Genomic DNA, 13,925 nt, shown 5'->3' with positions numbered 1-13,925 from the left:
CCTTGATTCGTTCCCCATTTTGGGCCATACTTCTCTGTCTCTTCATTCTGAAGGCTCCTGTGACTATTTTCCTCCACTTCCTAGGTAGAGCTGTCACTCCTGTTATGCTGTAAGGGGTGGAGCCTTAGGGATTCATCAGTACAGGGCAACCTGTTTCACCACGTGGCTCTGTATGTGGGAGAGGGGTCCAAGAGGGAACAATGCCACCTGCCCAGCACTCGCCCCTTTTCCAGGCACCTCTCCCACTTCCTCACTGGACTTGCACCCCTCTAGCTGTTGCCCTGGCCATCGTTCCCAGAGTGGGTAAGTTTGTGCGTGTTCTAGGACCGTGGGGGCCCTTTAAACAAGTGGACTCTGCTGAGACCGGCAGTTTCTGCCTCCACCCCAACCCCCACTGGGTTGCACAGTCAGAAGCAATGAGGCTTGCTTTTCCCGGTGCTGGGACCGTGAGCTGCAAGGTCTGGTGAGGAGCTGGTAACGCTCCCCAGGTGTCCCCTTTGACTTTTTAAAATGTGTGACTGTGCTTTCTGCTGGCCTGCTGCTGCTACCACCACACCGCATCCTCTCTGCCCTGGCTCTGCCCCTCCTACCTATCTGGAGGAGTATTTCTTCTTTATATCTTTGTTTGCTGGACTTTCATGCATTTTGATTTTCTGGAACTTCTTGTTGTTTCTAGTTTTGAGGTAGTTGTATTCCTTCTTAGTTGTGGAGGGGCAGCGTTTCTATCTACACCTCCATCTTGGCTAGAAGTCACCAATAAGGTTTTTAAGCATGAAAGTACAATGCTAGACATGTGGAAGTGTATCCCAGTCATACGATGTGTATGAATTAGAGGGCAACCATTGTGCAAGAAGGCAGGCCCATTAGGAAAGCATTATTAACAATAGCATAACTGAAGCAATGGGGGCCTGAAGCAGGGCTGTTCTGGGGCAAACTGGAAGGCAGGACAGGGTGTGAGAGATTTCCAGGGTAAATGGCACTAAGATATGCGTCCTGGGACATAGACAGCTGTTCAGAAAATCAGATCCTAGTCCTGTGGCTCTTTTCTCAAGTGATAGCATGACTTCTACTGAGCTATGTAACCACTGTGAATTCCAACTTTTCTCATATATATAATAAAAAAAATTGGAAAATCTCTAAGTATTCTTTAGCACTAAAATACTTTGTGTTTACTTGAATTAGTAAAACTGAAGTTGATTAGATGAGAAATTAAAGAACATAAGGGAAATAGAGAAATTAAAGATAACATGAAGCAAAAAGCTTTAAATATAAGTTAGTTTGTCAGTAAATGATGAGTTTCTAGGGATATGGAAGAGAGGAAAATGTATAGGTTTGGGAAGAATATAATGAATGCCACTTCTAACAGTTTTAAGGGCTGTCCTTCAAATACTTAGATTTGTGGGTTTATGAATATTCAATAAATTATTTTATCTGCTACACTGTGTAAATGTCAGATTTGAAAGCAAATATTTTTTCTTTAATTTGCAGATTCTTTTCATTGGAGATTCAACCAACAGAGGGATAATGTACTATCTGATTGAAAGACTGAATGAAACCTTGCAGGAATGGCAGAAGGTGCATGGCACTAAATTCTATCACAATGTCAATGGTGGGAAGACTTTGATCAGTTATTCCTACTACCCTCAGTTCTGGATAAGCCCTTCATTGAGGCCAACATTTGAAAAAGCACTTGAGCATCTCTTGCAAAGGTACAATGGAACTATTATGAACATCACAATGCCACAATGCACTGATGTTTTATGAGCAGTCCTAATTGCTCACCATATATCAAATGTGCTGAAAAGCTTAAAGCCCAAGTTATATGGCTGAAAATGAGTGGGAAATGACAAGGGGGTCCTGTGATCAGGATGCCAGATATGGTTCAGTAAAATGTGAGGCAATGCTGTTAAAATGTTTACCATCTGTTTCAAGGCAGCATGTGTTGTTTTTCTTTCTGGATTTCAGATCACATCCCCTGGAGAATTCAGACCAGACTATATTGGTTGTTGGTGGTGTTCAGTGGCTTAATTCCCATCACCTGCAAATTATTCACAATGTTTTGAAGAGGTACATTGCTACATCAATAATTGTCTTTAGTATTTGAAGTAAAAAATTACTCTTCATGTGACTGAATATTGTCAAGATTTTGTTTAAAGAGCAACTTGTTATTTAGAATTAAGTACTTAAAGTATAGCTTAAAATATTCTTATCATAAGATGGCTCTTCAGTATCCAAATTTACATTTACTGCAGATCCAAGCATGCCTGCTGATTCACAAAACTCTATCCACAGAAAAAACTAATATATATCGAATCTATAAAGTGAGAAATTTATCTCATCTCCCAATGACCACATTCTAAAGGAATTCCACTTATTTGTTTATGTAAAAACAGACATCTAGATATGTGATTGAAGTTCAGGACTTGAGAATTCTAATTATTTCACAGGGAAACTTTACTTAATATCCTCGTGATTATCAAAACGTTGGGAATTGGATTTCATCTGCCAGTGGATGGAGTGCATTTCTTAACACAGGTAAGGCCATTTTCTGTGAACTTTGTGCTTCCTATCTTTGCTGCTATCTGAAAAAGGACAAAAGGCACCACATAATATTCAACAACCTTGATAAAAATCAATAACTTATAAAAATCAAATACTTATAATTGCAGGTCAGTTAGAATTATTCTTGGAGATAAAGAGACCATAATCCATAATTTGTTGTAAATGCTTTGGGTGCTTAAAAACAGAAAGAGAGTACCAAACCCTGGAAAAATAAAAACTGAGAATAGATGTGAGAGACTCTGCTTTATGTATCTCCTTACCCTACTAATGTTTCACACACCATTAGAGGCTCATGCTGAAACCATGAATGAAATTGTCAGTATCAATGTACACTTTGGGAAAGAGTTGCTTTTTTGAAGATGTTATCTGACTCATGCTTTAAAAATAGCATCTTTGAGTAGCATCATTAGGTTTTTCCTGGTTGGGTATTCATAAATGAAAGGAGTTAGAGGCTTCGGACCAGTTCTTATAGAAGATAGTAAATTAGTTCAACGCTGAATAGAAGTCTCAAAAAGAACAGGAAGAACATCTGTAGGTAAGGGAACCAGCTGTTCTTGTTCAAGCCAGGAGAGTTCTTGGCAGTTGGGTTTGTGTATGATTGCTTGGAGGAGCGGTTGGGCAGGGGTGGGTGGGTGAGGGACAGTCAGGAGCACTGGGAATTGGAGAGACAGGAAGCGGTCCATTCAATATTTAAGGCAAGGGAGATTAATTTTTGTGTCAATGTTGAGTGCTCCTACCTTTCCCCAGCATAAATTACACAACCCCCCTATCCTCTCTTGAAACTTCACCTGCATGAACACCATATCTATTATGCAAAATCAGGAGAAATGGTAGAAAGTGGCCCAAACAGAGCCTCCAAATATAGCTCCTTGAAGTTGGGAGGGATGAAGGAATTGAGCTATTCATGATCTGGGGTAGCTGAAGAGTTTGAGACTGTTGAGATTTAGAAGAGGTGTCCCTTGCTAACTTTTGCTCTGGGTTGTGAGTTGAATCTTCTTTAATGTTATCCAAAGGTTACAGGTCAAGATTGCAATCCTTTCTTGAGGACTCTGGTAGCTCCACTTTGCTTCTTTGATAGTGGCTCCCCACTTATATTTAGGTTACTAACTCTGAATCAATTAATCTCACCAATCAACAAACATTTCTTACATACTATCTACCAGATATTGTGTTAAATATTATGCTTAGCCCTGGGCTTTGATGGTGCTCATCACTCCTTTCGAACTTGAGGAAAGACAAAAAGGATTGAACAGGGGTTGGGGGAGGCGAAAGAGACAGGGATAATAACAGTAGAAGCAGAAAATAAATCTGAACTCTGCCTCATATGCTCACATGGCCATTCAAGACTTGGCCTCTACTTTCCTCTGTAGACTTATCCCTCACTTCCCTATATGTGCACACATGTGCATACACACACTTGCATACACACACACACATTCACAACACCACTGAGCTTGGTCATGCTGAGCATGTTTTAGTTTCTCAAACACATCATGCCCTCAGTCACCCTCCAGGTCTTTGAAATCTTGGAGCTCACTCTCACATCACCTCCTTACCTGGGTAACTTCCAAGCACCACTAAAGTGTTAGTTTAAATTCTGTTTCCTCTGGGAAGACTTAATAGGCACAGTAGACTCAGTCTATTCCTTCTTTGAGCTCCTATAGTATTGCCTTGTGTCCTCATGCATGTCACTCAGCAGATAACAGGCCGTGGCTCTCTGTCCCCGCTGCTAGAATGATCTCTGTGAGAACAAGGGAGGGAGGGCTGCATTGCTCATTCTTGTACCCATAATGTAAAACACAATTGTCAGCACGTAGTAAACTCTCAAAAAATACCTCTGCCTGAATGAGTGATACTTTGTATGATTTGGCTGCTGCCAGATTGCCCCTTCAGTCTGAAACATTTACTCCCCTGGACTGCTGGAAATATGGACTAATGATGATTCACACCTGAATGAATCCTAGCAGGAATTGCCTTTCACTGCAGAAACCCAACTTGCCCATACAGGAGTTTCCTTTCCTTAATTTGGGCCATTATCTCTGAAGATCCTTCTGGGTTCTAGAACCCCTGGTGGGATCCACAAAAGCCTCTGTTGCAACAATACCACTCCCTTCCAGGTGTTGATTCCAAGAGCACCCTCTTGTTAGCCCATTGCAGGCAAATTTTCATTCTAGAGTCTATTTCCTAGAGAACCGACCTTTCCCCAGAAAACTTTCTCTAGAAATTGCTTACTATAAAGTTCCATGTACCTTTCATAATTAGACATATTAAAGTTGAGAAAATGCTTGTAACTGAACAAGAAAAAGCCTACAAACAACATTGAGCATCATTTTTCATGTGATAGCACAGACAAAATTCACACCTGAGTCTTTTCCTCCAAATTTCTTCTTTATAAACCTTTTCTATTTCCTACATTTATTTTGGGGGAAAACACTCTTCTCTGAATGTCACATAAAAATAGAGCACAGTGAAAATGCAAAATTAGACATATTTGTACTGCTCCTTTTGCCTTGTGGTTGGATTAACAAATGCAAGTAATTTGCATTTTTACCTGAGAAATGAAAATAATTTTTGTCCTTTAGAAAAGGCAGAGAGAGTATAATTCTCTCTCTTTGTCAGTGTGGGTTTGCCAGGAAACAGATACTATGACAAGACTAGCAGAAGAAGGGGATTTATGAGGAAGAATGCCTGGGAAGACTGCAGGGAAGAGGAGTAGGCAGGAAGACTTTCAGACCACAGCACCCAATGCATATCACTCAACCTGGCACCAGATATTTCTTGAGTTTGTTATGTATTGGGACCTGTGTTTGGCTGTGATGTGTCTGATGTCGAGGGTGTGGAAGAAGGACGAATTACATAGAAAGCGTCTTAGGCAGCACGTCAGTCTGAGGAAGTCTTGGCCAAGCAGATCCTGGAGGTAGAGTAGAGGAGTTCCTTTTCTTGACAGTGGTCCTGCGGAGTGTGGTCATTGCCTTGGACATGGTTGGAAAGGGAAGGAGGAATATGATCCAGAGAAGCAGCAGCTGGAGCCATCACTCAATTCTGCCACTCTCTCCCCGAAGCACACTCCCCCCCTCTCCTTCCCTACCTTCATTCCATTGGCAAACCTGTCTGGGCACAGGAGCCACTTCTTGAATCCTCACTGTCCAGAGCTTTTTCCTTTTCTCTACTATCCAGAGCCTGGTATATTTGCCCACAATGGAAGACTTAATAAATGTATGCATATCTGTTTCTCTTATTAGAAAGTAATGTCTTAAAAGTAGGGGCCATGATTTTTTTATACTTGTATTCCTGTCCCACAGCACAGAGCTAAGCACAAAACAGATACTAATTAATATCCAAATGACTACCTGAATGAAAATCTAAATAGATGGAGATAACATTTGTGATTTTTTAATTTTGGTTTTTAATTGGAGAATTTTAGAGATTTCCTTGGATCTTTGTGGACAATAAACTTATCTACTTGTTATAGAAGAAGTTCCAAACTGTACATCACTGTAGATAGTTATGTATTGCTGTTTTACATATGTACAGATGTTTATGCTTATATTCTGAATTAAAATATTAGATTACATCTTTATTTAAGAAATTTATGTGCAATTATTTATCTCAAAATAAGACCAATCTGTAAAAAAGATGCCATTTATACAATCTCTACTTGATTTATTAAATCATAAACAATGCTCTTAATAAAAATTCTTATTCTTCTGTTTTGTAATACAGAGTGAAGTTCAGAACTTATGGAAAGAAAATTTGATTATTCTGGATACTGCAAAAAAATATGGCTATGAAGTGGTTGACACATTCACTATAACAATGGGGCGATACAAAGAGTTTTTGCAGGGAAACTGCGGATGCCATTTCCATGAGGTATTCTGACCTTCTGATTTTTGTAGCTTTTGATTTAAATTCTTTTTTCATTATATTTTTAATTGTATTATCTGTCTTATTTTGCATTAAAAAGCTATGTTGGGAAGAGGTTAAATAATGTGTTCATCATTCATTTGAAGCATGTAGTAATCACAACTTAAGGCTCAACAAAATGAGGTGTCAAAAAAAGATACTGTTTGAGCCCTGGCTGGTGTGGCTCAGTGGTTGCCGGTTCGATTTCTAGTAAAGCCAAATGCCTGAGTCGCGGGCCAGGTCCGCAGTTTAGGGTGTGCAAGAGGCAACCACACATTGGTGTTTCTCTCTCTTTTCCTCCCTCCCTTCTCCTCTCTCTTAAAAAATAAATAAAGTTTTTAAAAAATAAAAATATAAAAAATAATAAGAAATAGTGTTTATGTAGACACTTGAAAACTGGGATTGCTCATCAGTGCAAGCAAGAAGATGAGAACCTGGAGAGTGCTTGCCTTGTCTAATAGACTCTGAGCCTTCCCATGAGAAATCGTCTCCAAAGTGGCAGATGTCTTCAGTGGAGGCAGCTTGAAAATCCAGACTATTTAATATGCTAAACTAACAAATTACCGTCCTCCTCTGGTTTAGCCAATGCATAACCAGAGGGCCTGTCTTTTGAGTAACTTCCCCCCAGTAGTGAAAATGATTTTATTTGTAATCACTAATTTAGTAGGTTTAGCTGATGAGGTAATAAAAAAATAATTCTATCCTTTCCTCTCTTGTCCTTTAGGACCTCTCTGTGGATTATTTCCTCCCCACCACTTGAATAAAATCTTAGTAAATCCCATAACTTAAAAACCACTTTAAGATATTAAAAGTTCTCCAATCACTTTCAGGAATAAGAAGAATAGCACTTCAGTACTAAAACTGTGCAGGCCTGTGTTTACAACCATATGAAGTTATTTCCTTCTCCCAGCTCAGGCCTGCCTCAGTCTGGAAAGCCTGAAGTAAGAGAAAGGGAACAGAGGGCTTCTTCCTGTTTCTTCACCCTGCTTTGCCACTTTTTTCTTCCACCCCTTCTTCGTCAGGTCAGGTTAAGGAGGGGGGGTATTAAGGACAACAAAAGTCTTACTTGACTGGCATAAGCATGATTATTGATGTGCTCTATGATTATAGCATGCTAATTCCTTCTTTTTGGGTGCTTTTGTGCACTTCCTTGAAGACACCTCCCACTGGGGCCCTTCGAAAATAGCTTCTTAGGTAGAGGTAATACCACTCACTGCTGCATTCTTTCCTTGGCCCCTTGACTTCTAATTGTCCATCCTTCTGTTGGCAGAGTCATGTTGCCCGTCCAGGAATCCTCCTGGAAAATATTCACAATGGCACTAGGCTTGCTATACTCAGTTGCCAACATTTGGTCTACAAGGAGCACCCATGCACCCTTGCTCAGCTGTTGCTAGAAATAGAGTTAGCTCCCCGTGCAGCCCTCTCCCTTTTTCTCTCTTTCTTGCTCTGGCTCTCTATCTCACTTTCTCTGCCACAGTAAAGCTGAACTTTAATCAGTGTCTTATACCAGTTCTATTGCTCCCCAAGCCCCAAATGAAACATGTCCTTCTCTCAAAGTTGGTCTCTTGAAGCCCTTCCTCACTTAGCATAAAGCAAGGGGTGAAGCAGCTCCCCAAAAGGAAGGGAGACGAAAAAGCATTTGGAAACCTTCTCACATAGACGTTTTCTCTTACTTCATCTTTATTTCCCAATTCTTTTCATGAAACAAAGATTTGCAAAACTGAATGCTATCCCCATTTTGCACATTTTTCATATATTGTCCAGACATTGTTTTGGAATATGAAGTTACTAGGCTACTGCTGTTTACGCTAGGCCTCAGGAATTTGCTGAAACTATGGAGGACAGTGTCTCATTTGATCATCCTGTCAGATATTGATTCACTTGTTTGCTCTTCCTTGGCCTCCTTTGTAAACCAGGAAGCAGCCATCACTGGGTTGACTAGTGAGATGACAACTAAAGGTTTCTTCTCCTCCTATTTTTCAGCCTTAAGATGACTGTCACAATTTATCCTGGTACTCAGATTTTTATGAATACCCAAAAGTTATTGACATTGCATTTGTTCTTCTTTATGTTCTACCAATGGACTCATGCTATATTTTTGTATGACAAATAGAGCTGTACCTCAGAGCAGTGAACACCCACATCCACAGTAGAAATCATTTTAAGTTTTAGTCTAGCAAGATGGAGCTTGGCCATGTTGTTGCAGAACAGATTTTAAGCTGTAGGATACTGTGTGTCTACTTATTTCTTCCACAAGAAAATATAATACCTTTCTGGTGCCTATTCTCGTTGCAAAAAGTCAAGCCTTAGAGACACAAGAGTAGGTATCCTGGAAGAGGAAGAAACAATGAACTTGCAGCTGAGTCAGCCCAGTATGAGTTGGCTACAAAAACAAGCCAAAAGTTGCCAAACTCACAGAAAATGGGGACTTAGAAAGATGCCATGCACATTTTTTCCCCATAATATGTCTTTGATTAGTATTTGAGGGAAGGGTATCTGCTTTTCTTTTTCAGCATTAGTGCTCTGGAAGTCTAAAAAAGAAGTCCCCCAATGATTTCCAGCATGGGTCCAGTTAAAAACAAAAGATGCCTTTTCCACATAATTGCATTACATGTATCTCCTGCCACAGCAACAACCAGTTAACACTAATAGTCACGGAATTTGAGAACTACAAAAAAACTCTGAACCACCAGACCTAGAAAATTGGCTTATAATTATTAATAATAAAACCCATTGTTAATTGTATAATAATTACTTAAGCATGTCAGGTGAAATTATTTCGCTTACTTGATTTTATAATTTTTTGTGTGAAAATATCATGTACAAATTATTTTTTCTTAAACTCTATTTTTTTTTTATCCTCACCTGAAGACATGCTTATTGATCGATTTTAGAGAGAGGATAAGGGAGGGAGAGAAAGAGGGAGAGAGACACCAATGTGAGAGAGAAACATTGATCAGTTGCCTCTCGCACTCACCCTGATGGGGACTGAACCCACAACCCACGCATATGCCCTGACCTGGAATCAAACCCACAACCTTTCAGTTTACAGGACAATGCTCCTACCAGCTGATCCACACTGGCCAGAGCTCTGAAACCCTATTTTTAATGTGCGCTGTGTTGAAGGCAGGCTATATAGGTATGCTCCAAATTATCTTAGTTGATTGTGGAGCAGTGTTTTCCATTTTGAAGTTTCCATGTCTGAGCCAACATACGTCTAGGAGCATTTGTCTTTCTAGTTACCACACAGAGGTGATAAGATCATCTTTCTCAACTGACTTCCTTCATCACAAAATCTGAAAACTCATTCATCACTTAGGCATAATTGTTGCTTAACTTTTGAACGATTTGTACCACTTGTACTTTAGGAAGTTTCTAGTGCTGACAGAGATGCTTTATAATCTTTCTGAACCATCACCCAATGTCTTAAATCACTATTAACTTATTATGAACAATCAAGGAAATCTAAAGCTTCTTGCAAAGAATGGTTTGATGATAAATGCAGCAAGCCAGGAAAAGTAGATTATTGGTCTATTCAAAAGGTAGAAATTCATTAACAATAACCATTTTTCCCTTTGTGCTCATCTTATGAGCTGACAAAGGAATTTATCATGCAGTGATTATAAGAATTAAAATTAGCTCTATGACAGCCCTAAGAATTTGGTTGTGGGAGCCTTGTATCTTTTGGTATTCAATTACACCATTTCCATAATCGATTCACAGACACCTGAGAAGGATTGGTATAATCATTATAGTAAGATCTTGATGTGTCCTTTTTGATTTGTGGTGAGAATTCAGTCATCGACATAACAAGTCTGTTCCAGTGGTCTCTGGTGGCCATAGGTGAAATTAAAGGGCTTGGGGCAGCTCTTTCATCTGTCAAGTCACCAAGAGAGAATACATTGCCACCACAACTTTATAAACAATTTCCCAACTGGTGTGCATCAGTTTTGACTAAAATGTCCCCCCTGATTAGAAAAGCAGGTGTACCTCTTTATGGGTAGAGATGGAATTTTGTTTTCTCAGTGTTTATGTAGAACAACAAACAGGATCCAGGTAGCTCTTGCCCAAGAGTGGTTTTGGATGGTGCTTTTAGTTATCTGGCAAACATTTCCTGCCAACAAGCTAAAACCTGGAAAGGATGCAAAAATATTATCATCTCAAACCTAGCTGCAGAAGGGGAAAATCCACAAGTAATTGCTATGTGATTATTAATTAGTCTAATCCAGGGATTTTCAACCTTTTTCATCTCATGGCACACAAAAAGTAATTACTAAAATTCTATGGCACACCAAAAAATATCTTTTTTTCTGATTTGACAAAAAAATGGGTATAAGTATGATTTATTCACTGCAGATGGCTATTTTTGTATTGGCTCATGTCATTTTTTGACAATCTAAGGGAAAATAGTTCAGTGTGTTGCATGTTTTAAAAATTCTTGCGGCACACCAATTGAAAATTACTGGGCTAATTGGTTGTATAAACCTTATATGCTATCTCTGTTTTCTGGCAGATGTAACTATAGCTTCTGACTCACAAAACAAATAAGAAAAAAAATAAAATAAAATAAACACCTCTTTTGGCATCACCACCCAGTTCTAATAACAGCAGGTTCCTTTGATTCTGGCACCAGGGAAAAAAGAGATTTTCAGTTCTTTATCAGAGATGATCTTCCATTATTATTTAGTCTTTATTTTATACTCATTATTTAATCATAATTAAATAAATAACAACTTATCTGGCCTAGAAATGTAATTCTTCTATATTATGGGCCTAAAATTTTTCTCTTTCTCCTTCAGACTTTAAAAGTTTATCGTAACTATAATGAGAAAAAAAGCCTTCCAATTTATCTATCTAAAAAACTGAAATAATAACTTCTAGAGAAAAACAACAACTGTTCCCAATAGTGTTAGCTTATATAACAGATCTCAGAATTTAGTTATCAGCATGGCTATTTTTAATATATTAGTAATGGGAATTTAATTCATCAATTTTTGAGTGCCTATGTAAGTATTGTATTAACTACTATAAAATGAACCAAGAGAATATTTTGTACAATTCCCATAAGCATCTCAACTAAAGGTGTCCCCAAAGAAAAAATTAGTTTTTCCTTTAAACATTCTTCTCCGGTGTTCCTGAATTTACTCTGTTGTGCTGTCATTTACAAACTAGAGCCGTCCTTTATTTCTCCTTGCCTTTCTCCAGGCCCCTCACGACCTCCAACCAGCTGGTTACCAAGTTCTTTTCACCTCCTAAATAGTCTTCCAAGTTTTTTCCATATACTCTGTTTCAGCTGCCTCAACTTTGTTTATTCCTTTACTTAGTCATGCCATACTTGTTTTGTGAATTCATTCTTGAGCTAAATAATAATGATACAAAAATAAATAAGACATAGTCTCTTCCCTTGAGCTATTGTAGTTGGAGAGTAAAGCATAAAAACCCATATTATAATACAATATGTCAAATGTCATGTTAGGGTTATAAATAGTTTATTGTAAAAACACCAAGAAGGGGTACCTAACCCAATCTGAGGACTGATTTAAACTCTCCTTAAAAACTTTCAAGTTGATTGTTAAAGAATGAGTAGGCCCCAGTCAAGGTAATAGGGTGATGGTGAAAGAAGGCCCAAGTAACAGTTTGATGGCAAAGGAAGGCCATTCCAATCCCATGGGACAACGTGAACTGAAGTACTTTTGAAATAACCTGACATTCTCAAGGAATCACAAGTAATTCTGTATATTGTAGAGCATCAGTCATAAAAGGGGGTCGGGAAAAGTAGGGTCAGATCATGGTAAGAGGTTAGACTTTATCTTATAGATAATAAAGAGCCAATGAAAGGTTTTAGAGAAGTGAGATAGTCATGTTTTTGTTTCAATGAGGTAAATCCAGTAACAGTGAAGGGGGAAGCTTTGAAGAGGACTAAATCAAGGAGAGAAGTCAGGAGACTTTTTCAAAAGTCAGGTGAGAGGTGATAAAGGCTCACCCAAACCAGAACAGAGACAGCAAACATAAGGGAGAAACAGACAAATCCAAGCCCTAGATCTTATCTGCGGCATGAGGGAGTAGGAAGAATCAAAGATAATTCCCTACTTGGGTGATGGATTAGAATGCTCAACTGGCAATTGAAACAGAGAAAAACTGGGAAGGTGCCGGCTCAGGGAAAAGGTGATGAGTGCAGTTTTGAACATGTTGTGCTTGAGATGCCTGTAGGACATCCAGGTGGAGATCTCTCACAGGCAGTTGGATATACAAGTCTGAAGCTTGAGAGACAGGGCGGGGCTGGATATAAAGAGTTGGGAGTAATCAGAAAATAAGTAATAGTTTAAACTGTAAAAATAGATCATCCAGAGAAAACAACAAGAAGAAGAAGAACTGAGGAAGGAACTCTTGGAAATACTGACATTTCAGTTTGGAGAAATAGGAACATTTGAACAGAGACAACAAACTGTTAGAGGACAACTGTGGTGGAGTGTGGTGCCATGGAAAGCCAAAAAGTGAAAATTTGCAAGGGGAGAGTGAAATAGGGGTAATGTTGTCAAATATAATAGATAGATTTATTAAGATGGGATCTTTAAATAATCATTGATGTTAGCATTGAGAAGGGCCTTTTCGATCACATTAAGAGTAGTTTCAGTAAAATATTACAGGCAAAAATTAGACTACAATAGATTGGAGAGGTATAAAAAGTGAGGAAAGGGGACTGGTAAAGCCTTCCAACAAGTACAAATAAGAAATAGGGAAAGACATTGGATTTAGAAGAAGAAATGGTCTAGGGGTAGTTTATGGGCAGAGGGAGAATTACTGATTTGAAGGGAAACATGAAGAGTACAGGAGAGAGTATGACTATTGGAATGTGAGAGAGAGAGAGGATCAGGTCAAGGACACTGGCAATAGTTGGTAGGGTGCTGGCAGACAAGCAAGGTGAGCCGGAGGGTCTCTTCTTCCCCAGACTATGGCAATATTTTTCATCCTGGAACCTTCACTTTCAACTTCTTGAATTCATCTTTCGTATCCCCACCAGGTTAATATTTCTATACATCAAATCCAATCTTGTCATTTAAAGTCTTTCAATAGCTCTGTAACTAGAGGAGTCACAAGTTTTACTGCCTATTCCTACACCTCTCTGTGCATCAAATAATTAGCGCTCATTCCATCATCTGCAATTGAATCCTAATCTTTTTCATGGGGTGATTAGATTAGAGATGAGCACCTGGTGATAATGAATTCATTAACCATAAGAGAATCTGGTCTTTTCTGAAACAGTCTCGTACAAAATCCTGTTCCAAAAGGAGTATCTGGTATTGAATGATGGTAACATCAATTATCTCAGGAGCTCTCTCTTAAGATGGATGATTAAATGGAGACGGAACAAAGAAAATGTCAGTTGCTCTATATTGAATGAGTGTTATGACCCCATGAGGCAGCCTCTGCAGTACTGGAAGCGAGAATGTCCATATGCC

General features: G+C 38.9%; 1 protein-coding gene across 2 annotated transcripts in view; it reads left to right on the top strand.

Moving 5' to 3' along the window:
- The window catches only part of CPED1 (cadherin like and PC-esterase domain containing 1), a 286,576-nt gene that overhangs the window by 260,794 nt on the left and 11,857 nt on the right, over nucleotides 1-13,925 (top strand). For both annotated transcript variants that reach the window (XM_090287436.1, XM_090287437.1), the window contains 4 exons: nucleotides 1,489-1,709; nucleotides 1,966-2,067; nucleotides 2,448-2,535; nucleotides 6,286-6,432. In XM_090287436.1, the coding sequence (XP_090143562.1) occupies nucleotides 1,489-1,709; nucleotides 1,966-2,067; nucleotides 2,448-2,535; nucleotides 6,286-6,432 (558 nt within the window). The remainder of the gene's footprint in view (nucleotides 1-1,488; nucleotides 1,710-1,965; nucleotides 2,068-2,447; nucleotides 2,536-6,285; nucleotides 6,433-13,925) is intronic.

The sequence above is a fragment of the Furipterus horrens genome, unplaced genomic scaffold (genome assembly GCF_987537825.1).
Source record: "Furipterus horrens unplaced genomic scaffold, mFurHor1.1.pri manual_scaffold_9, whole genome shotgun sequence".
In the NCBI taxonomy this organism is placed as follows: Eukaryota; Metazoa; Chordata; class Mammalia; order Chiroptera; family Furipteridae; genus Furipterus; species Furipterus horrens.
Note: the sequence above shows the minus strand (reverse complement) of the source record. Positions and strands in the feature narration are given on the sequence as shown.